Source organism: Arabidopsis thaliana, chromosome 3 (assembly GCF_000001735.4).
Source record: "Arabidopsis thaliana chromosome 3, partial sequence".
NCBI classification, from domain to species: Eukaryota; Viridiplantae; Streptophyta; class Magnoliopsida; order Brassicales; family Brassicaceae; genus Arabidopsis; species Arabidopsis thaliana.
Window position 1 is genome coordinate 16,043,408 of NC_003074.8, and position 23,341 is coordinate 16,066,748.

Sequence of the window (23,341 nt, forward strand, 5' to 3'; positions counted from 1 at the left end):
TTTGAATTATTCATTTTTGTTTTGTTTATTATGTTTTGTTTATTATGTTTTGTTATTTGTTAGTTATTTTAATATGAGCTAATATATAGATTTGATATGATATACATATTATTTTGATACAACACTTAATTTTTAATAAAACTCCGTACTTAAAAGGTGATTTGCATTAATAATTTAGTAAGATGTTTTATATTGACTGATTATTAATTGAATGGTTTTTTCATTGGACTTTCTTACATGAGGGTTTTTTTAATTAAAAATTAAGTTTAGGGTTTTTTCATTAAAATTCTTTAATGGGCCTTTGGGCTTCCCAGCGGCCCATATCCACAACGATTTCTACAAAAACGACGGGTCCATATTCGACCTCCGGAATCGATTCGCCGGTAAACACAAAACCTCCGTAGAAAGGTCCAACGGCACCAATACGGCAATGTCAGACCCATTTAAGAGAAGTTCTCTCTATCTCTCTTATCTTTTTTTTCCAGAGATCCTTCACTTTTTTTCTTCTCCTTGAGGTCAAAAACTCTATTTCACTTACCGGCAATCCAATCTTCTCTTTGGAGAGTGTATTCAAATTAGAATTTAAAATGATTTGAGCTTTCTTGAGTTATCTATCGATTTTAAAATTTCATTCTCGACAATTCACTGATGCTTGTAGATCATGTTTGTTTTGATGGTCTAATCTAAATTTGTAGGGATTTGGATCATTGTTCAATACTCAAGTCTTGTTTAAGTTTATGAACTATATCAATGGATAAAGCAGAACTAACTTTGGAACAAGTTTGTGATTTGATTTTGCAATATAGTTAATTATTCATTATGTAAGTAAATCTCCAGAATTGATAGGATACACCAAATTTAATTCAATCTCTATTGTTGTTTGTACCTTGTAGGTCTGTTCGTTTGCTCATTTGGGATGTCCATCCAAATGATTCATCTGACTAATCCATCTAAATGATGTTCGTTTCCATTTTTGGTGGTTCAGTAGGATGATCCATCTAATTGTTTTTCTTAAAAAAAATTTGCTTGTTTGTTCATGGATGATCCATCTAGATGTTTCTAATAAAAAATGTCTAAAATGCCATAATTTCATCTAATTATATTTTAATTCTTAATCTAACCATATTAATTTTTATTTTACTGATCAAATCCATATTTACAATCAAATAAATTTCAAATTATTATATTTGATATTTAAACTTCCATTTTCATGATTTTTTTGTTTTTATATAAAAACCAAAGCATATAAGCATATATTATGAAATTAAAGAAACTCCAAAAATCTTAATATCTTCAGTGTTATATAAGTTTTTACCAAACATAGATAAAACATGATACATACGCATGAAACGAGCATATCTGAAACACATGATCTATTTATTGACTTGTGATGATCTCTCAGAGAGAAAAAGAAACAGATTTAACCAAACAAACACCAAGAGACGCAAAGAAAACACTGCAAGCAATCAAGCTCATTACAGATGGAAAATTATTACCAAAAGGCTCACTTAGAAGAAAGAACAAGTCCAGAGGCTGAAGCAGGATTTGGATCACTTAGAAGCAGTACGTGATACCCATTCAACACACAATGGCAGCTCCTATTAAAGATTTTCAATCACCTGCATTTATCACATCAATGATATGTCATCAAACATAGACGAATACTAAAATAATGTACAAGAATCAGATAGAATTAGCTCAAATGATGAAACCAATCAAATTTGATAAGGATGAAGTCGATTAGTATTTAGAAAAGACCAATCAGATTCATTAAAAACAGAACTTGCAACCAAAAATGCCAACAACATACACAAATAAATCAAACGCAAGAAAATATTTGCAAGAAATATTAGCAGTTTAAAAAGTAACATGTCATTATATAACTACATTAGCTTGCCAAATCCGACTCAAATGATTAATCAATGTGTAGTTTGCAAACGGTTTCCAGTAGCTAGACACAATGTTTATGATACATAAATACCATATAAGTGGTCTTTAGAACACTAGTAAATACTCATACTTACGACTAATTGACAAAATCAGTAGAACTAACCTATCTAAATTATTGTCTTATCTTACACATCTTGGAATGTGGTAATTAAAGCTTCTTTACTTAGACTAGCGATTGTGTCCATCACAATCTTATAAGTTTGCTTTGTTTTTGAAAATTTCCTAACACTAACATATATAAAAAAGGCACTTATTACAGAAGACAAACAACAACAACAACCACAACAACAACAAAAATGCCAGAGAATTAGAAACTTGCAAGAAATGAAACCAGCAAAATAGACATATCCATCAATCAAGCATTATATGACTTTACACGACTTTCATGGCTAAACTTAAGTCTTATTGATGATCCCAATCACTTTCACAAAAACCAATCGAAAGTATTTGGTTAGATAAATAGCAAAAGACAAAACAAAAACCACACTGCAGAGATATTGAAAGAGGCAAAAAATAGCAAGCTTTGAACATCAATGTTTCATCTTTAAGATAATCCTTCGTAGCTATCTATACAGATAAAAAATAGCAAGCTTTGAACATCAATGTTTCATCTTTTTATAAATACACGACAGATACAAAAACCCATGAAAAATTACAGCCTATAAGCATCATAAACTCAATACAAAACCCATGAATCTTACTTTTCCAAAACGAGCTACCACATATTTCACAGCTAACTCCCATTCACACAAAATAAAACCAATAATCGAATCCATCGAATGACTCAAGGAGAAATCAAACCCATGATTCTTACCTCTCAAACAGTGGTCCTAGCTAGAAACATCTGAAACCCATTAGGAAAAATCGAATCATTAACCAATCCATGAGACAGGGAGATAGAAGGGGAGAGTGTGAGAGAGAGAGAACGCACGAGAAGATCCCGACGAGAGATCCGGCGAAGAATGTCTCCTATCTATCTTTGGAGTATCCCGCATTCTCCTATCTTCCAATTGCTTCTGAATGATATGAACTCAAAGACAAGCTCCGTGGAAGTCACCTCCTCTACTTCAAGTTCAAATGTGTATATATGCTCTGTTAAAACTGGATATATATGATGATAGCTTGGTGTACACTGAACTTTGATAGCTTGGTGTACACTGATGACAATGTCAACGCTCATCGATCTCTGATCATAACTCATTTCTTCATTAACCTTAACAAGCATGATACAAGCCTTAAATCTCAAGGTTGTAGGAAAAGGCGACTCCTTCAACTTGATTTTCAAGTAATCCCCAGAAGTAGCTCGGTGAATGAAGCAGGCAGGCACTTGTGTACCGGGTAACATCGCAAATCTAGAAGTCGATGTGTGCATGATGAGATCTCTGGCTTCTTGATTCAGTTTGAAGCAATTGGGAAAATATAGACTAATCTCTGGATTGTTAAAGCAACAGTCCAGTCTCTCGAGGGACTTACAATTATCTGCATATATGTAATCAAGGGAGTCTGGAAGTTGGGGGAGTGATACCAGATTATTGCAGTTGTTGAGTGTCAGAACACGTAAACGAGACATTCTCTTGACCCATGAAAGAGGGAGCTCTATTAGACTTGAGCAATTTTGGAGCTTCAATTCACGGAGATTAGTCGCATTCTCGATAGCAGGGAGCTCCACAACACGTGAACAATTTCTTAGAGACAATTCCTGGAGATTATTGGCATTGATAGATGGTGGGAGCTTCACAAGACTCGAACAATTTTCAAGATCTAGTTTCTCAAGTTTAGTTGCGTTTCCAAAAGAGGGAAGCTCCACAAGACTTGAGCAACTGTGGAGATCTAATATCTGGAGACTGGTGAGTTTTTCAATAGAGGAGGGGAGCTCCACTAAACTTGAGCAACGTCTAAGCTTTAATTCTTCGAGATTAGTTGCAGTTGAAAGATTGGGAAGCTCTTTCAAGTCTTCAGAATCACTCAAATCCATCCACTTGAGATTTCTAAGTTGCTGCATTTGACAAAGAAGATCATGTTGATACAATTGGCTAATAAACATTTACGGAAACAAATTATAGATTTAAAAAAAAAAATGAAAGTTTTCATCAAAATCACTTACTTTAGTTCCTTCCCATAGCTTCCGAAGCTTGCTGGAACTCATATCTAGTTCGACGAGAAACTCTGGATTAAAAGTAGAAGGCAAACATATATTCTGGTAACCAAACCATTTCAATGATCTAATTCGTGGAGAGTGATAAATCAGATCTTCTAGTGCTAACTGCACTCTCTCAGGTTGATGTATAATCTTGAAGTGAAGCAGTTTCTGTCTCTCCTTATGAGTAAATACGTCATTGATTCTAACGAATTGAAAATCATGCATTCTTTCAAGTGTTTTCTCACTTATTTTCAATTCTTTCTCATTCTTACGTAAATCCAAATTTATCCCTATAAAACGTCTATTATCCTGAAACATGAGCCAAAAAAAATATTAGTAATCAAATAAACTCAATTAACAGGGGGAGATGCAATGGCAAAACTTACTCTTGTATCATCGTCGAGCACTTCACATATATCCCTTTCACCTACCAAAAGTTGATGTTTCCTATAGCCATGATGAACGAATTGCTTACAGGAAGTTTCTCTTCCAAATTGTTCTAGCAGAGTATGCATCCGTATTGTTTCTCCATAAAAGGATATGAGAGATTTCTGAGCTAATACGTGAAGACCTTGTTTCACATCCAAGAACTTTCCAAGAAGCTCTTTCACTTTGGTTGTTGATTCGTAGTTAAAAAGGCAGGCTATATAAAGAAATAGATATTTATCTTCGTCACATAAGGCATCGTAACTGAACTGTATAATGTTCCCGATTTTTCCGTCGAGGCTAGTTCTTAACCTTGGTAGTGTTCTTTCCCACTCTGGCTTGGACATCCCCCGCAAAGCGGAGCCTAGAACCTTCAATCCCAAAGGGAGTTCACCAGCTAATGCCTTAACCTCCCAAGCAAGGTCACAGAAACCTTCACATGGTTGTTTCTGACCAAAGGCATTCATACAGAAGATTTGAAAAGCCTCGTCATTTGATGGATATCCCACTTTGTAAACATGATTGATCCCATGGGCCTTCAAAACTCCTAGATCTTCTGTTGTGATAATAATCCGACTTCCAGGACCAAACCATCGAGTTTCTTTCGCCAAGGCATCTAGTTGTCCTAAGTGACCCACTTCATCAAGAACGAGAAACACTTTCTTGTCTTTCAAACGTTCTGGTGCCACTCCTAAATGAGAAATCATGGTATCTTTCTGATTGAAAATCTGAGACAACATTTGTTCTTGTAGTTTCAATTGTGCATTGCGCTCATTCAAACAAAGTCTTGGATAGCATTCTCTGATATCCGTCATGATTGCAGCAAATGGAAATCTCCTGGAGAATCGATCAAACATACATGTAGCGATGGTCGTCTTACCAATCCCAGGCGGACCCAAAATCCCAATCATCCTTACTTCATCCAAATCTAGGCGTAACAATTGTTCCGTCCTTTCCATATGAGCTGCCATCCCAACAAAATCATCGAAATCTTTTGAAACATCAGTGGATATCTTTTCAATCATCTCCGCTTCATCGCACCTAACATTGATGGATAACAATTAGTCATGAAATATTCTCATATATACACATCCAAAACATATGTATATTTCTTGTCTTAATATTTTTTAATTAAGGTAATTAAGGTAAGTATAAATCAAGAAGACAAACCATTTGTGAGAATGATATCCGGCGATTGTTGCCACATCCTCCAAAGCTTTTCTCCATCTCTCAATATGCTCTTTTGTTTTACCTCTACATGTTTTTGTGAAGGCTTTTCCGAATTCACCAGTCTGTTTCTTTATGTCAGTTGGCTCCACTTCATAGAAAATGGTCATGACAATCTGACCCACCATTTCCCTGCATTTCATGATCTCGGCCAACTCATCAAGACACCATGACGAAGAAGCATATTTCCTTGAGAGCAAAACGATTGCGATCTTTGATCCTTTGATAGCTTCTTTGAGCTCAGGACCGATCGACTTACTCCTCTCTATATTATTATCAATGAATGTGTCAATTCCCTTTCTTCTGAACGATTCCTTGATGTGACTAAGAAAGGTTCTTCGGACATCTGCCCCATGGAAGCTCGGGAAGACATCGTGTTTCCAGTTTCGAGACACAGAAGTTGCAGGAGATGGAAGAGATAAAGAAGAAGAATTACTTTCTTGGAATCTGAATTTTCGAAAAAGTATGAAGAAGCCTATAGCAGCTGCGACTACGACAAGGAAAAAAGAAGAATCCATTAGAATGGTGAAGGATGGAGCAAGATCCTAGATGGATGGAAGAAGGATTTTAACAAGGAAGAAAAGGATCCGTGTGACCGTTGACTATTGGCACAGAAACTCCATGGATGTTTCCTAGAAAATGTTACAAACGACAAAATCTTTAACATCCCCAATTCTATAATTAGTAGTTGGGCCAGTTTGTTGTTAATAAGTTGCAGCCCATTTAGCCCAATGACTAAATATGACAAGGGTTTCTTTGTTACATTTGTGTGCTTGTGTATATCGCCGTCTCTGATTTTGGACGAAATAAAAAGAACTATTTTGAGTTAAACCCTAAGCCACCGTTAGCGTGATCGAGACTATGCCTCACCGTTGGTTATCCAGCCACCTTCTTTAAAGCCACAACCACCGTGATTATGAGAGAGACGATTGAGCCACCGGTATTGTTGTCATCGTGCTGTTGTGTTTGAATGGATCGAGGAACTTGTCAGAAAGGAGAGATCTTTGTCGTTCATCACCACCACCACCGCCGTGTGTTGCCAGAGGTTTCCAACACGAGTCACATGACGTTAGCCACTGTCACCGGAGCAGTCGTAGACATTGTCGAGGCCGTTAAGGGTAAGAAAGCCCTAGATTTAATCTGTAACTTGTGCTGGAAGTTTCTGGCTTGCTTTATGATATGTTGATATGTTGTTGTTTAACTATCGACCCATGAGGGCTAACCACCATGGCTTGAACCGCCACATATCAGATTGCTTAGCCGTCCACTTCACCGTTCCAGCCGCCGTGTAAACAGTCCCGCCGAGATCCAGTGTTGTCGAGAAGGTATCGGCTGAACCTTATCTCGTGTCGTTGATATCAGATGGATTATTAAACCGATGTTCTATGAGGTGATTGATTATTATAGGGATGGATTGAACCAGCCTAAATCATGAGATTCTACGTGTAATTGATTCCTTTAACTGAAACTTGACGTGTAGTGATTAACTATGTGAATCGTTGACGTGTAGTGATGGGTTCTCTACAGTAAAATTCGGGACTTGTAGGTTACTTGGGAGTGGCAATGGTTATGCCATTCTAAAGTCCTATAGACTAAATCACCATTTTGATAGACAACCTCTAATGACTAATTTGGAGAAAATTTTGGTTTTCGGTATATATAACAGAGCTGACTGGTGAGACTTTCCAACGTCACCAGTTAAGAAATGAAATTGGGACATTCACCACTCACCAAAGTTAAGGTCATTTGCGTATCTGCTGAGACTCTTGAGATATGTTGTTAGTGTAACATTGCTTACAGAAATTTTTAAGTTAGTGATTGAAATTTAAGTGATGATTTTTGTTTTTGTTTCAGGTATACTTACTTTTTTGTTGTAAATCAATACCGATCGTCGACAACCTGATTCATTTAACTATTAAGACTTATTGGAAAGAAAGACAGAAAGCTTTCGTCGAATTTACTCGAGAATTTTTCGAATCTGGAAACCCTTGTCTTCGAAGTACAACCACATATGACATATCATTGTTCTGCATCAACCAGGAATATAAGCATTTCAATAGAAAGACTCATTAAGAGAAGAGCAAACTAAGCCACGCATCTATCGACCGAGCTAACTGCCAAAACGACCTTCTTTTAAGGAGCTACCTAGCTATAGTAACTTATTGACTTACAACTAAATAAGCTCTAAAATGATGCTTGGGGAGCAACTTTCTAAACAACAAACACTAACGGTACCTTTTTATCTTGATTTCATCATGCTGTGTCCGATGACGTGGTGGAGATCATGCTGATTAAAAAACTTTATTTCACTTTTCTATGTCCGATCTTATCTTTTTTTTTTTATCATGCTGATTTCAATAATTTTTTAAAAGATATTGGAATTGCGTTTGCTACTTGATCTAACTATTTTTAATATATTTACAGTTCCCGGATGTTTGTAGATGAGATCGTATTTGTTATGATATTAAAAATGGTCAAATTTGTTATAACCTAATTTGGGTAGTACTCTTTATATAACAAAATTTGTTATTTTGTGGTTTAATCTCAGAGTAGTATTTGATTTTGGTGCCTTGGTTGTATAACATTTATGTAACATACAGCCTCATTTACATATAGTGCTAGGCTAAATCTGGTAATGGTGTTATTTGTTGATGGAGAAGCTTCAGGGTTTTTTTTTTTTTTTTCCGTCGAACATTATTTATGTATTAAGTAATCTGGAAGAGACTCTCTTCTATAGAAAACCATTCATGAACCGATTTGCTTACATGAGAAAACAAACTATTACGAGCACGTGCTTTGTTCCGAGGCAATGCCCCCTCACATTAAATCAACGAGAAAGGAAATTAATACTAAATGAAGGAAAAAATCAGACAAGGGAACCAAAAGTCGCTATCTCAGCTACTAACGTCGGCCACTCCGAAAGTTTCTCAAGGATAGAGATAAGATCTGCACAATCGGTTGCAAAGGAGCAACTCGTAACACCTATCGAGATCATACATTCCATTGCCAAAACAAGGAATCAACTTCAGCATGAAGGGGTGATAAACTTCTACGCACACTCTTCAAAGAAACATATTACTACAATTGATGAACATTCCCAATTATTTGGTGGAGTAGCTTAGAGCGTCTCCATCAGTAGTCTCTCACATGGTTTTTTATTAACTAAAAAATATAAAATAATAATAAAATAGAAAAGAGATAGGAGAAAGTTTGAAAATAGTTTCTCTGCAGATAAACTTTAAAGTAATGATTGAGAGATTATGTGTATAGATGTGTGTTTATAATTGGACAGAAACTAAATTATAATAAAATATTATTATATATTTTTTTTGAGAAACTTTTAAAGTATCTCACCAATGGAGATGACCTTAGTGCTCAGGTTTCTTCTTCTTTTCTCTTACTCTCCTTCCTCTTTATTTTATTTAAGGGGGTGTATTGAACTATGTATTTTGAAAGAGTTTACTATTTTTTTGAAATCATCTCGTATTGAATTAGTGATTTTGAAATACATTCACAAATCTCATGTTATTGAACATGGAATTCAATTTAAAAAGATTCGAAGTGATCTACAAGCACTTGTTATTCAATCTGTGATTTATAAAACTCTTACAAAATCTGGTGTTAGTCAAAAGTTTAGTATTATTTTTAGAGTACCTTTTGATAAGGATTTGAGGAGACTTTTGATACAATTTTAGTTAAAAATATGGGTAAGAAATTATCATCTCCTGACATGGAATGTGGAGATTTTGTCCAAACAAATGAATACGATGTGACTCATACAAAAAATGCATAAATTTTTTCCCATTAGAAATCTTATCTTTCCACCATTATCAAACTCATTCTTAAGCTTCCACGAAATCTGGTTTCAGCCAAATCAATTAGACTTTGGGATCTGTAGAACAATTGGGAACAACCTTTTCACGATGCCACAAAACTATTCCCAGTGAAAAATAAGTCTCTCTCCATGTGGAATTTGTGATTGAATCTTACCAAATCACGAATAGAATTGACCTTTTTTTCAATGAAAACCCAAATTAGTCACCCGAACCTCCTTAAAATTCATCATAAGTCCCACCAAATCTAAAATCCACCAAATGACTTCAAGTCTATGTTCAGTGGTATAGCATGTAGATAGTGGGACTGAAGCAGTTAACATTTTTTTGTTTTTGAGGAAATCAGCAATAACAATTCTAATTCATCTCTCCATGCATGCCTTTGTTAGGTTACGCAAATCCCACACGAGAACGCTGAGTTCACCAAGAACGCCTGCTTGTGCATCCAGATGCTTCCCTTGGGTGCTAAGTATGCTTTTATGTACTTTGGTTGCATGGTTTTAGTTCAGATACGATTCTGCTGCTTGTTATGTGACTGCAACAACAAGACTTACATTTTTTTTAGTGCAATCGATTATCACAGCATATTAGTCAATAAGAATCTGCTCAAATATTATTATTTTAAGAAAAAAAAAATCAGAGAAAGAAACGATACTCTGGTTTTAGTTTGGACAACATGCTTCCTACTCTGGTTTCAGACATGAAGCTAAAATAAAATGGGTATTTGGTCTTTTAACCCAAAAATTGTGTTAATCAAGTAAACCACAATGTTTGAGTGTTAATTTACTTATTTTTTCTATATCTGGGTCAAGCTAGGTAAATTCCAGTAAATCAAACTAGTAAAAGTTGCTTTACAAACTTTATTTCACTTTTCTGTATCCGATTTTATCTTTTTTTATCTTTTTTTATCATGCTGATTTCAATCATTTTAAAAGATACTGGAATTGTGTTAGCTACTTGATCTAACTATGTTTAATATATTTACGGTTCCCGGATGATTGTTGATGAGATCGTGTTTGTTATGATTAAAACTGATCAAATTTGTTATAACCTAATTTGAGTAGTACTCTTTATATAGCAAAACTTGTTATTTTGTGGTTTAATCTCAGAGTAGTATTTGATTTTGCTGCCTTGGTTGTATAATCCAAATTTATTAGATACAGTTTGGAGCAGATCTGTACATGCAGAAGCTCTTTCAGGATACATAGTTACGGGTTTTGACTTTTATAACATTTATGTAACATACATCCTCATTTACATATAGTGCTAGGCCAAAGCTGGTAATAGTGTTATTTCTTGATGGAGAAGCTTCGGGTTCAAAGAAACATATTACTACAATTGATGAATATTCCCAATTGTTTGGTGAAGTAATTACTCTCCTTCCTCTTTGTTTTATTTATTGTATATGTTCAGTGGTATAGCATGTAACTAGTGGGACTGAAGCAGTTAACATTTTTTTTTTTGGAGGAAATCAGCAATAACAATTCTAGTTAATCTCTCCATGCATGCTTTTCTTAGATTACGCAAATCCCACACGAGAACGCTGAGTTCACCAAGAACGCCTGCTTGTGCATCCAGATGCTTCCCTTGGGTGCTAAGTATGCTTTTATGTACTTTGGTTGCATGGTTTTAGTTGAGATAAGACTCTGCTGCTTGTTATGTGACTGCAACAACAAGACTTACATTTTTTAGTGCAATCAATTATCAACGCATATTAGTCAACAAGAATCTGCTCAAATATTTATATTAAATAAATAAAAAAAAAAAAAAAAAAAACAGAGAAAGAAACGGTACTCTGGTTTTAGTTTGGACAACATGCTTCCTACTCTGGTTTCAGACATGAAGCTGACTCTCTATGTTCTCTTTTCAAAAACATAACCATGGTTTTTTAGATTCTACTCATGACTTCTCCTCGTCTCTATCTTTGTTTTTATTTTTTTTCCTTATCTGCAACTTAAGCCAACATTAGCTACACATTGATAACATACACAAGTTCAACACAAGATGAAAATGGTAGAGAATTTCAATACCTCCTCCATCGATGCCATCTAGAAGCTTTCATCATGCTCATGAATATGAAGGGACCTCCATGATTTGGAGTAGCCCGCATTCTCTAATATTCCACTTGATACTGCTTGTTCGGAACTCAAAGACAAGCTCCATCGAAGTCACCTCCTCTACTTCAACTTCAAATGTGTATATATGCTCTGTTAAATATATATCTACTTCATGGACGCTTGGTGTACACTAAACTTTGAGATCATTTTGTTTGTCCTTGACGTTAATCCATACCAACGTCGAAGACTCACGAATTTTATTTGCACGTATAACCAGCCTGATACAAGCCTGAAATCTCAAGGATGTAGGAAGAGGTGACACATTCAACTTGATTGGCAATAAACCTCCAGCAGTAGCTCGGTGATTGAAGCATGCTGGAATTTGTGTACCGGGTAACATCGCATATCTAGAAGTCGATGTGTGCATGATGAGGTCTCTTGCTTCTTGATTCAGTTTGAAGCAGTTGGCAAACTGGAGACGAATCTCTGGATTATTAAAGCAACAATCCATTCTCTCAAGAGACTTACAGTTATTTGCATCTATCCAAGATAGGGAATTGGAAAGTTGTGGGAGTGATACCAGATTGTTGCAATCGTAGAGTCTAAGTACACGTAAACGAGACATTCCCTTTACCCATGGAGGAACTTCTTGTATATCTTTGCTCAACTGCAGCTCCGTGATGATGTCAAGGGCATGTGGGAATTCCATGAGGCTTTCAGAGTATGACATTTCAAATTTAGAAAGACGAGACCACGACGTGACCGACAAAGGAACATTCAAAGTACATCAGTTCGATCAAAGTGCAGATTTTGGAGAATTTGCGATACATTCAACACGCTCCAAGCGTACAGATGCAGGAGGTAAACTCAGATCATCATAGGACACATTGATGCTTTAATCTATCTAACACGGATCAGTTTTTTTACTTGAATCTCTTAGGTTCCACCGGATTTCTACATACCGGATTTTGATGAAGACGAATGAAACCCGGATGTACTTTGTAACAACCCGTCCCGTGGGACCCGCCCACGTGGCCACTCTCTGCCACGTGGCATCCCGTTGGCGCTGTAGCGCATCGACCCTAACCTCTCTCCTTGGACCCCAAAGCCCACCAGGTAGGTTATTGGTGCGCTTGGCGTTCCTCGAACCCAAGACCTCACCTTTTAACAACTTTCCATAGGACAAGCTGCTTAACCTGAAAATTCAATGAAAATATTCTGAATATCTTCTAAAAAGAGTTCTTAAGTCCATAAAGGTCAATCTGGCACACACGAAACCAGAAAGTGTTCAATCGTCAACAGATCCAACCTGAGGAAATCATGCTCCTTGCTATCTTAAGAGTGAAAGAATGACAAAAAGCACAAACCAACAAAGCTAAAGGGCAAGTGATCAAAACCCGAACCTGTACCAAGACTTCCCATCCCGAGCTTGTGATCTGCAATACGAATGCAGCGTGGAAGGATGATAGAGCCACAGGTTTGGCTTGGGTTTTCAAGAGATCTGAGATCCAATTTGGAAAAGGATCAAAAGGGATTCGAAATATTGGCTCGCCATTAATGGCGGAAGCTTCAGCAGTCCTCTCGGCAATCCAACATGCAATTGAGCTTGGGATTCGCCATCTTCACTTCGCTTCAGATTTGTCTTCACTAATCAAAGCGCTAAATTCGGAGACTCTCTCAAAAGAACTCCATGGGATTCAATACGATATCCTTCACCTATCCTTTAATTTTGATGTACTCTCATTTAATTTTATCTCCAGAGCTTCAAACAAAGCAGCAGATGTGCTTGCTAAGGAGACTCTCCGTGTATTTCTTTCCTCGTCTTGAATGAGAAAAACGAGTGTTTGCCAAAAAAAAAAAGTCCAGCAAACAACAACAAACACCTCTAATGGTATAAACCAGAAATTAATATCCGCATTCAGCTTCTCCAGTCTCTTAATGGAAATTACCTTCTCAAAACTTTGAGCTCCACCATAATATGGATCATGAACAAACTTGTCATTGTGTTTCTTGCAATAAGAACACATTAGCTTAACCTGAAAATTCAATGAAAATCTATCAACTAAATAGAGTTCCAAAGTCCTGCAAACAAACACCGACGGTACCTTCTTATCTGCATCAGGCGGGAAATTCCCTCTCGCTTTCTATACATTGTAAGCCTTCAATATATCCTCTGCAAACATCAAACATTCAAACTCATATTCACTACAATTCTCCATAACTAATCAGATCTAACCACACAATTCCTCTATTAAGTTAAATAAATTACTATTTGTTCTACGTTTGTTTTGTTCATCCATTGCAAGAATGAGATCAAACTCTATGATCTTATAAAGTCTGCAAACCATTGGTAAATCATTTTAAAAAAAACCCTCAAGTATCAGCAGATCCATTTTAAAATTCTAAACTATATTATTAATAAAAACCCTTACCTAAGAGATTTAAGTGACAAAAACCCTTAAGTACTAATCGATCTATTTAAAACCTCTACACTATTAACAAAACTAACCCACAAATATTTACAGATATATTTTAGACTCCTCAAGTAAAGATCTTTTAACCAATAAACTCACTTGTCTATAGTATCGTCATAATCCTAAACGACTGTTATCATATAAATATTATTGTGTTTTGATTTAATAAAAGATGATGTGTATATCGTCATGTTACATCAAAACATTCTGTAATTAAAAAGTGGGTGGAGGAAACAGATTTTCAGTTTGGATGCTTGTTGGAGACAAGGGTTAAGGAGAAGAAAGCGGAGATATTAAGAAGTAAAATGTTTATGGATTGGACAGTGATAACAAATTACGAGTTCAATCCAAGGGGACGTATATGGGTAATGTGGAGAAGTAGCACGAGGCTAACTCCATTTTTTAAAAGTGCTCAGATGATAACTTGTTCAGTTAAGCTTGTTGATCGACAAGAAGAGTTTTTTTGCTCTTTTGTTTATGCGTTGAACACAGTAGAAGAAAGGAAGACCTTGTGGCAGGAACTGAAAGATCACTACGATTCACCAATTATCCGGGGAAAACCTTGGCTCATTTTTGGTGATTTCAATGAAACTTTGGACATAGAGGAACACTCCCATGCGGATGTACACCCTGCAGTAACGTCTGGTATGAAGGATTTCCAAGATACAATGAGTTATTGTTCTATAACAGATATGTTGTCACATGGTCCACTTTACACATGGTGTAATAAGCGGGAACATGATCTAATTCTGAAAAAACTAGATCGGGTGCTGGTTAATGATGTGTGGCTCCATGATTTCCCGCAATCTTACACGTTTTTTGAGGCTGGAGGATGCTCGGACCATTTGCGAGGTATAATAAACCTCCATGGTGGAGAAGAAGACAAAACAAAATGTAGGAGACCTTTTAAGTTTGTCAATGTTATTGCAGAAATGGAGGAGTTTAAGCCTTTGATTGATAACTATTGGAAGGAAACAGAGCCGATATTCTTGTCCACTTCTACTCTTTTCCGCTTCAACAAGAAATTAAAGGGGCTTAAACCTAAGATAAAATCGCTTGCCAAAGAAAGATTAGGCAATCTGGTGCAGAAATCAAAAGAAGCATACGAAGTCTTATGCAAGAAACAAGAGGAAAATTTATCTCACCCGTCATTGCATACTATGGAAGCAGAGAATGAGGCTTACACGAGGTGGGATTTTGTGGCTGGACTTGAGGAGAAGTACCTAAAGCAAAAATCGAAGCTGCATTGGATGCAAGTGGGAGACAAAAATAATAAAACTTTCCATAGAGCAGTGGTAGCTAGAGAAGCAAAAAACCAGATCAAGGAAATCCAATGTTCAGATGGGAGTGTGGTTAAAGGTGACGCAGTAAAAAAGGAAGCTGAAATTTTTTTCCGAGAATTCCTGCAGTTCATCCCCGAAGACTATCTAGGTTTTGAGCTTAATGAGCTTCAAGATCTGCTGCCTTTCCGGTGTTCCGAGAATGACCAAGAGATGCTTACTAGTGAGGTGTCTGCGGGAGAAATTCAGAGGGTCTTGTTTTCCATGCCGAAAGATAAATCCCCAGGCCCGGATGGATATACTACGGATTTCTATACGGCAACATGGGATATCATCGGACCTAAATTCACAATGGCAATCCAATCTTTTTTTGCTACAGGTTTCCTTCCTAAGGGAATAAATTCCACTATTTTGTCTCTGATTCCAAAGAAGTTGGAAGCCAAGGAAATGAAAGATTATCGACCTATCTCATGCTGCAACGTCCTCTACAAGGTTATTTCGAAAATCATTGCAAATAGATTAAAAGTGCTATTGTCAGAGTTTATCGCAGGGAATCAATCGGCGTTTATAAAGGACAGATTACTTATTGAAAATCTACTTCTCGCTACAGAACTAGTCAAGGACTACCATAAAGATTCGATCTCAAGTCGTTGTGCTATCAAAATAGACATCTCAAAAGCGTTTGACTCGGTCCAATGGTCTTTTCTCATTAATGTTCTAGAGGCCATGAACTTCCCACCCATGTTCATACATTGGATAAAGCTTTGTATTACTACGGCTTCGTTCTCGGTCCAAGTTAATGGAGATCTTGTCGGTTATTTTCAAAGTGCTAGGGGTTTACGACAGGGCTGCTCATTATCGCCATATCTTTTTGTAATAAGCATGGACGTCCTCTCTAAGATGTTGGATAAGGCAGCGGATGCACGTCGGTTTGGTTTCCACCCGAAATGCAAGAGCTTAGGCTTAACACATCTTAGTTTTGCAGACGATTTAATGGTCTTATCGGATGGCAAAGTACGTTCAGTTGAGGGAATAGTGGAGGTGTTTGATGAGTTCTATAAGCATTCAGGGCTGCGGATTAGCATGGAGAAGTCGACGATGTATATGGCAGGAGTTCCACAAATCGTAAGACAAGAAATTGTTGGGAAATTCCCTTTTGATATTGGGCATCTGCAGGTGAGATATTTAGGTCTCCCCCTAGTCACTAAAAGACTCACGGCTGGGGATTATGCACCTCTTATTGAGCAAATTCGAAGACGCATTGCGTCATGGACATCTCGTTTTCTCTCATTTGCAGGTCGGTTAAATTTGATACACTCTATACTATGATCAGTTTTTTTACTTGAATTTCTTAGGTTCCACCGGATTTCTACATACCAGATTTTGATGAAGACGAACAAAATCCGGATGTACGTGTGGATCGTAAGTATCGATAACCACCTTCAAGTAGTCTACTTTAGTCCCTTTGTTTTCTCAATGACTAATGTTATATATTGTAAACGGTTTGAATGTTTCAGAGCGTTCACGGGATAAGCAGATCCAGAGGGATGATGAATATTTCGATGGAGACAACGATAACGATGCGTCGTAAAACATCGATTCTTAGAAATTGTTGGTTAATTTTTTTGTTTAGTTATGAGATTTGTAATGATATCAACATTTTAACGGCTATTGGGGCACCAAAACCGCTTCTGATTGATTCCATCTTCTTCATCTTTTCGTCTTGGTGTATATGAATGAAGCTTTTTGGTTCACTTTCTCATCATTGTGACTTATATAGTGATCAAATTCGTTATATATTGTACAGTACAATTTGCACTTGATCAAATTCAATTTTATTTTTAGGCACCCTTGTTAGTAAAAAACACTAAAGATTAATAGAAAAAATAGATTTAAAAACGCTAGTGAGAAATACGCAGAGAATTATTAAGATTAAACAGAAAAATACATTTGAAAAGCAAAATTCAGTGATTATTAACAAAATCTGAGAAAGAACAGAAAAAAAAAGATCAAGGATATGATTTTTCTTGATCAAAATTTGCATCAGAGTCATGGAAGTTTTAGATTTCCAACACTGCTCAATTGAGCTTCTTTTATCAATGGTGATTTAACTCATCATTTGCAATCAGATGGATGTATATGTATATATATAAATCGAGCAACTTAAGACTCGATGTTAAATAAAAAAACATTAGAAAGAATATACAACGAAAACACAAATGAATAAAGAAATTTAGAAAATGATAAGCAATGGGGAGACTGAAAATAATTGTTTTCCTGGTGCAGAGGTATTTATTGGGGGCTGCGAGAGAGGTAGGTTTTTTTTTTGTTATATAGAGGTGGTCAGAATCTAAGCCCTAGGGTTAAATTTGTTAACCATGGTTAAGTTAACATTATAATTTTAGATATTCCATTAAATATATGAAATTTTTTTATAGAAAAAGGTTTGGTTATTTATTTATTTTTTTGGAGTTTGAAGTTTTCAAGTTTGTCTGATCAATTATTTTTCGTGTTTAGGATTTTCAAATTTGGAAAATATAACATAAAGTCTGAAATGATTAAAGTTGATGGAGCGGACAAAACCGTCTATGAATTATACTTTTTTTTTACCATTCTTAAATTAGACAAATTGTTAGGAATGTCTTTCCAAAACTATCATTTTTTAATTCTACCCATTATGTAATCTATTTTTATTTATAGTCTTTTAATTTTTAATGAACACTAGATTTTAACCTGCGGTATACCGCGGGGCTATATTATTTTAGAAAAAATCAAAATGTAATATGCTTAATTGATTATCATTATTATATAACCTATTATTTTGTATTTTTTTGAATATAAAAACCTTATATATATATATATATATATATATATATATATATATAATTTAGTGTACAATTTTAGGATTTAACATGTGGTACGACGGACAATTTTTTTTATTAGTATAGACAATAATGTTAGATTTTACGATTTTTTTGTGTATTAAAGTTAATAATTTTATATATGTACAATTAAAGAAACTGATGCTGATAAAATATTAAAACAAGATTTAAACCGTATTATTACTTTTGGTTGATGATATTATAAATTTGTATTAATATCGATCCAAACCCGTCCCACCATATAACTCTCGTGAGATATTACTTTTTATAAGTTTTAATATTTCAATAATCTATTTCAAAAATTAATATTTTTTTGCCTTTTACGTAATGACATATTTTGTAATTCTTACTAAACAAAATAACTCTACAAAATGTAGTTCAATTTTTTTAATGTAGATAATGTTATAAATAAATATTTAGTTTAGTCATAATTTGTGATTGATATGTACTTGAGTTTTTGGACTACCTGTATTTCACGTCATTTAATAGCCTAAATTGGGTAGTTTTGTAACATTATTTGAAACAATAATATTATCTTAATATATGTACATTTTACTAACTGAAAATATGAGATTGATTCTTTATATTACACTGAAAATGAATGATTCAAACTAAAGATCAGAGTGTAATATAGTTTAGCTTAAAAAATAATTAAAACGATTTTATTTATATATTTAGTTTCCTAAATTTTAGTTTAGATTCAGAAAATAATTTTTTAACTTCCTTAGAAGATGATAAACATATATGGAAGATTTGAATCTCTATTCATATATATTTAAAAAATCAATAAAGTCAATATAATTAAAGGATAGATTAGAAGAAATTTTCTTGAATGCTAAATAATTAATTTGTTATTTATAAACGAAATATTAGATGCTGTAAAAAACGAAATATTAAATAAATATGGAAAGAAAATCATACCTTAAAAGATTTTGTATTACTGAAACCGATTTTTTTTACAGCAAATTAAAACCAAAAATTAATAAATACTTATGAGAGGTTTTAGGAATGATAATTTTTGAAGTAATGCTAGATTTTTTTTGAAGTAATGGTGGAGTTAATATAGAGAGATTTTAGGCAATATTTTTGTTAGGTAAATATTTGATTTAAAATGTCGATTGAAAAAAATATATTCAGTGGCATTGAGTCGTAAATAAATTCCAAGTCCAAGATTTATTTGTTAAAATGGCTGCAAAAATGTATATGTAGATTTTACCCTTATTTGAAAAAGTTGAAGGTTAACAAAATAAAATAATAATTTTTTCCGCAAAAAATATTCCGACAATAATTTTCTGCCAAAACTCTTAAAAACTCTTGTAAATCCGACTCTTTAAAAATCTTGTATATCTTTTTAAAACCTTTTATAAGGGTTCACAAGAGTTTTAAAATAGTTCAAAAATATTTACAAATGTTGTAAAATATTTATAATAATTTTTTTGAAAAGTTAATAAATGATTTACATATGTTTTTGAAGACTTTATAAGAGTTATAAGGATTTTAAAAACTCTTGTATATGATTTTAAAACCTTTTACAGTGGTTTTAAAAAGACTTACAACGATTTAATGGATGACGGTAACAGGACGATGAAATTTTTAAATCGACATTACCAAGTTTTAAAAATTTATATTTACATATTTTAATAAGCATTAACACAAAATTGATTAAACAAAATATATTGAAGCGGAATCTTGCCATATAAAGTATGGTTTTCAAATTTAGTAACTCATAAGATCTTGACACATGTCAATTTTATCGATAAGATGTTTACATGTGTTATTTAAGATTTAACTTTTTTATTCTCTTATAAAAATAGAAAACCTAAAAAAAGAAACAAATTTACATTTACTAAATTCTATGTCTATAAATTAATAAAAATATTTATTTTTACGAACAAAAACAAAAATTAACAAATTTGTTTTTATATGTGTTATTGGTCAATTAAATTTTTTTAGCATGTATCAAATATAAAACAAAATCATTTAGTATGGATATTAACTAATTAAAAAGAACATTGAAGTTTCAAATAACAAAATAATTTAATTAACATTATATTAATTGATTTCAATTGTATTTATCAATGTAATATAATATTTTTATTTGAATACTTAGAGAGAATATTAGTATATTCATACTTGTCTTAGTCTAAGAATTTCAACGCATGTTGTCATTAGTGAAAACACCAAAAATTAGGAAAATATGGTTTAGAGGGATTGATTTTTAATTATTTAATAAATTTGATGTCATTTAAATTAGTTTGACATTAGGTAAAACTAACTTATGAGATTATGGCATATAGCAAAATTATATCTTAACAATGTTTCCTTTCCAAAATATTTTTTGAATTATTCATTTTTGTTTTGTTTATTATGTTTTGTTATTTGTTAGTTATTTTAATATGAGCTAATATATAGATTTGATATGATATACATATTATGTTGATACAACACTTAATCTTAATATACATTCTTTACTCCGAGGATTATTGATAATTCATTTCTATTTATCTTTTTCACCAGCTGTATACATTCTCCCCCTTATGTTGGAATAGCTGACTATATAATATGATAGTCTTCAAAACGAGCGGTATATAAATTCTTCTAGAATAAATTAGTTATCATTCATATCCAACATGTATTCTTATCCTCCTTTGAGGGTTCATCTCTGCGTGCTGTGGTGGAGCACTTTTCACATTCAAAGCTTTTAGATGAAAACTATTTGGTTTCTGACCCAAAACCAATAATAATGGGGAAAACTATTAATTATTCATTGGCTTGATGCGTATCGATGTTACTAAACCATTTTGTGTATGAACATGAATTTCAAAATGTTAAACACTTATCCCAACGGATATCCAATAATGGTTATTATAAATAAACACTGAAATACTCTTGTACTTTAATCAAGAAAGTAATCTCGCAAACTTTATGTTGCGGGTTTATAACAAGGATAAATATGACCTTCTTGTCGATGCAACAATCGAGTCAATGCGTCCATTGAATCGATGCATCTTTTATAACCATTAGGTATCTAAATGTCATATAGTGAGTGATCAACCCATAATCATCTCCTTGTATATACTTACGAATAGATAAAGTCCAAATTACTTATACTGGTAAAAATCACATTATCATATTGCTTTCTGAGCAAGTAACATTTGATAAATCATTAAGGAGAATCTTCTGGTTTTTCACCTAATGTCCACATAATTCTCAATACTTTCACATCATCATTAAACCAGGATGACCAATCCGGTTAAGCCAAATATACTCTTGAAACTTTTAATTCTTTTAAAACTTCTAGTTCTTTCAAAACTTCTAATTTACTTTTCATTGCTTATCAGTTACTCCCTTAATTAGATCTTATAATCAAAATTACTTCCATGTATTTTAATAATCAATCATATGTTAATAAAACAATAACGAGATAATAATTAAAATTTTAGATTCTAATATAAACGATACTAAATTTAATTTGACTAGCTATGTAAGATCTTATATTCACTTCAGAATATGAGTATTACTTATCATCAATAACTCATATAAATTTCTTTCAAATATTGTGTCTACAGGACAACGATACTTGCGTAAAAGTTTAATCGTCTGTTTTACCATCTCCGCATCAGAGATATTCTCTTAACAATGTGAGTTATATTCAAAAAGAGACTTCAAGTCTTGAAGTTTTAGTAATAACTAATTATAATTTATTTTATCTAATAACACATTCATATAAGAATTGCTTCATACAACTTTTAGATCTTTAGTAGTCAAAGATTGAACATAATCTTCTGGATATGTCACTTATTATCCATTCATTACTTCTCCTTCTCGAGATGATGAAACTTCAAGTTCATCCATCTCGTATTGAATTCCACTCTAGAATCATAATGTATTTATATCTCATCATATTAACTTTGAGATTTGGAGAACTATACCGCATCGATAATTTTAATTTTGTATTCCCATAGAAAACAATGTATATGCTCTTCTAGAGTCTTTTAATAAGATTTTATACTACTTGATATACTAGATTATTTCATCGTTAGAATTTTTTTTTTTTTTTTTTTTTTTTCTCAACTTCTGATGATAATTTAAGTTCTTGAAAAAAAAACTTTGACCATCAAAAATATGATATCTTCTTAAGATACATTAAACTAGTCATTCATGAAAATTTCTATAAGTGATTATACCTTTAAATTAAGTTATTTATCAATCAATTTATTTTATAAAATAATCAAGTATTATATACTAATACAATTTTAATGCAATATTGTAAAACCAATCAGAATAAAACTATTTTGTGCAAAATCTGGATTTTACATATATCTTGAAAAAACTTTTATTTAGGGTAATATGAATGCGTGCAAGATTTGGGTAAAATGATTTCGTGCAAAATTAGGGCAAAACCATGAACAATTTTTTTTTTTTTTTTTATTTAGATACCACAAAGATTTAGAGAAAAAAATCTTATAAAAAGAAAAATTATCTTGGAACGTTTTTAGTAAAAATAATAATAACACAATCAAATATATGAAAATCTTATAAAAAGATTTAGATAATAATAACACAAAGATTTAGATATATGGAATCTTATAAAAAAAAAATTATTTTGCAACATTTTTAGTAAAAATAATAATAACACAATCAAATATATGGAAATCAAATATTTAATATGGAAAAGTCAATATCTAAAAGTGATAAGATATGTATAACGTTTTAATCAAAAGAGTTAAATAAGGGATATCATATCAATCATAAATGGATTTTAGACAATATAATATTTATAAAATGATATTGAATATAGATGCAACTATTCAAAACTGGAATGCTAAAACATTAATACATGCTTGCATCACCCACCACCGGGGTATGAATAGTTACAAAATTAGTTATATAATTATAAAATTGGTAATTTATATATTCAATATTGTAATAGTAAATCACAAAAATTAACAATTAACAAGCATGATTCTCTTCTTTAACGATTTTCTTTGTAGAATCATTGAATCATGCGATAGTAATTATAGAAACAAATGATAAGCATGATTCTCTTCTTTATTGAATCATTGAAAACA

The 23,341-nt window shown here is 33.2% G+C and overlaps 2 protein-coding genes, 2 long non-coding RNA genes and 3 pseudogenes across 14 annotated transcripts; 3 read left to right on the forward strand and 4 right to left on the reverse strand.

Moving 5' to 3' along the window:
• Positions 1-1,254: 1,254 nt before the first annotated feature.
• On the reverse strand, positions 1,255-6,396 carry AT3G44400 (Disease resistance protein (TIR-NBS-LRR class) family; the record flags this gene model as incomplete). 5 transcript variants are annotated; one of them, NM_001125300.2, is made up of 6 exons in its annotated part: positions 1,280-1,619; positions 2,765-2,794; positions 2,882-3,946; positions 4,055-4,399; positions 4,477-5,557; positions 5,687-6,396. In NM_001125300.2, 4 exons carry the CDS (start codon positions 6,259-6,261, stop codon positions 2,924-2,926), a joined length of 3,024 nt encoding a protein of 1,007 aa, NP_001118772.1. In that variant the 3' UTR covers positions 1,280-1,619; positions 2,765-2,794; positions 2,882-2,923. The 5 variants fall into 5 exon arrangements, with proteins under 5 accessions (NP_001326550.1, NP_190026.1, NP_001326548.1 ...); NM_001339133.1 differs by having other exon boundaries at positions 1,255-1,619; positions 2,765-3,946; positions 5,687-6,364; NM_114308.3 differs by having other exon boundaries at positions 1,272-2,794; positions 5,687-6,375.
• A 138-nt stretch (positions 6,397-6,534) lies between these two features.
• On the forward strand, positions 6,535-7,834 carry AT3G44405 (uncharacterized protein; the record flags this gene model as incomplete). 4 transcript variants are annotated; one of them, NM_001339136.1, is made up of 3 exons in its annotated part: positions 6,535-6,861; positions 6,995-7,068; positions 7,410-7,528. In NM_001339136.1, exons 1-2 carry the CDS (start codon positions 6,714-6,716, stop codon positions 7,033-7,035), a joined length of 189 nt encoding a protein of 62 aa, NP_001326554.1. In that variant the 5' UTR covers positions 6,535-6,713. The 4 variants fall into 4 exon arrangements, with proteins under 4 accessions (NP_001326554.1, NP_001326553.1, NP_001326552.1 ...); NM_001339137.1 differs by lacking the exon at positions 7,410-7,528 and adding an exon at positions 7,598-7,834 and having other exon boundaries at positions 6,553-6,861; NM_001339139.1 differs by lacking the exon at positions 6,995-7,068 and adding an exon at positions 7,598-7,620 and having other exon boundaries at positions 6,579-6,861; positions 7,410-7,478.
• On the reverse strand, positions 6,718-6,962 carry AT3G06805. Its single transcript, NR_141283.1, has one exon. It is a non-coding gene; the product is annotated as an other RNA (long non-coding RNA).
• Positions 7,835-10,963: 3,129 nt separating the features above from the next.
• Positions 10,964-12,641, reverse strand: AT3G44410 (annotated as a pseudogene). Its single transcript has 3 exons — positions 11,607-12,641; positions 11,371-11,523; positions 10,964-11,240 (listed from the first exon to the last, which is right to left on the reverse strand).
• Positions 12,642-12,889: 248 nt separating this feature from the next.
• On the forward strand, positions 12,890-13,437 carry AT3G44420 (annotated as a pseudogene; the record flags this gene model as incomplete). Its single annotated transcript has 1 exon — positions 12,890-13,437.
• Positions 13,438-13,597: 160 nt separating this feature from the next.
• Positions 13,598-13,880, reverse strand: AT3G06815. Its single transcript, NR_141284.1, has one exon. It is a non-coding gene; the product is annotated as an other RNA (long non-coding RNA).
• A 443-nt stretch (positions 13,881-14,323) lies between these two features.
• AT3G44425 lies at positions 14,324-16,978 on the forward strand (annotated as a pseudogene; the record flags this gene model as incomplete). The annotated part of the gene is made up of 1 exon: positions 14,324-16,978.
• Positions 16,979-23,341: the final 6,363 nt, after the last annotated feature.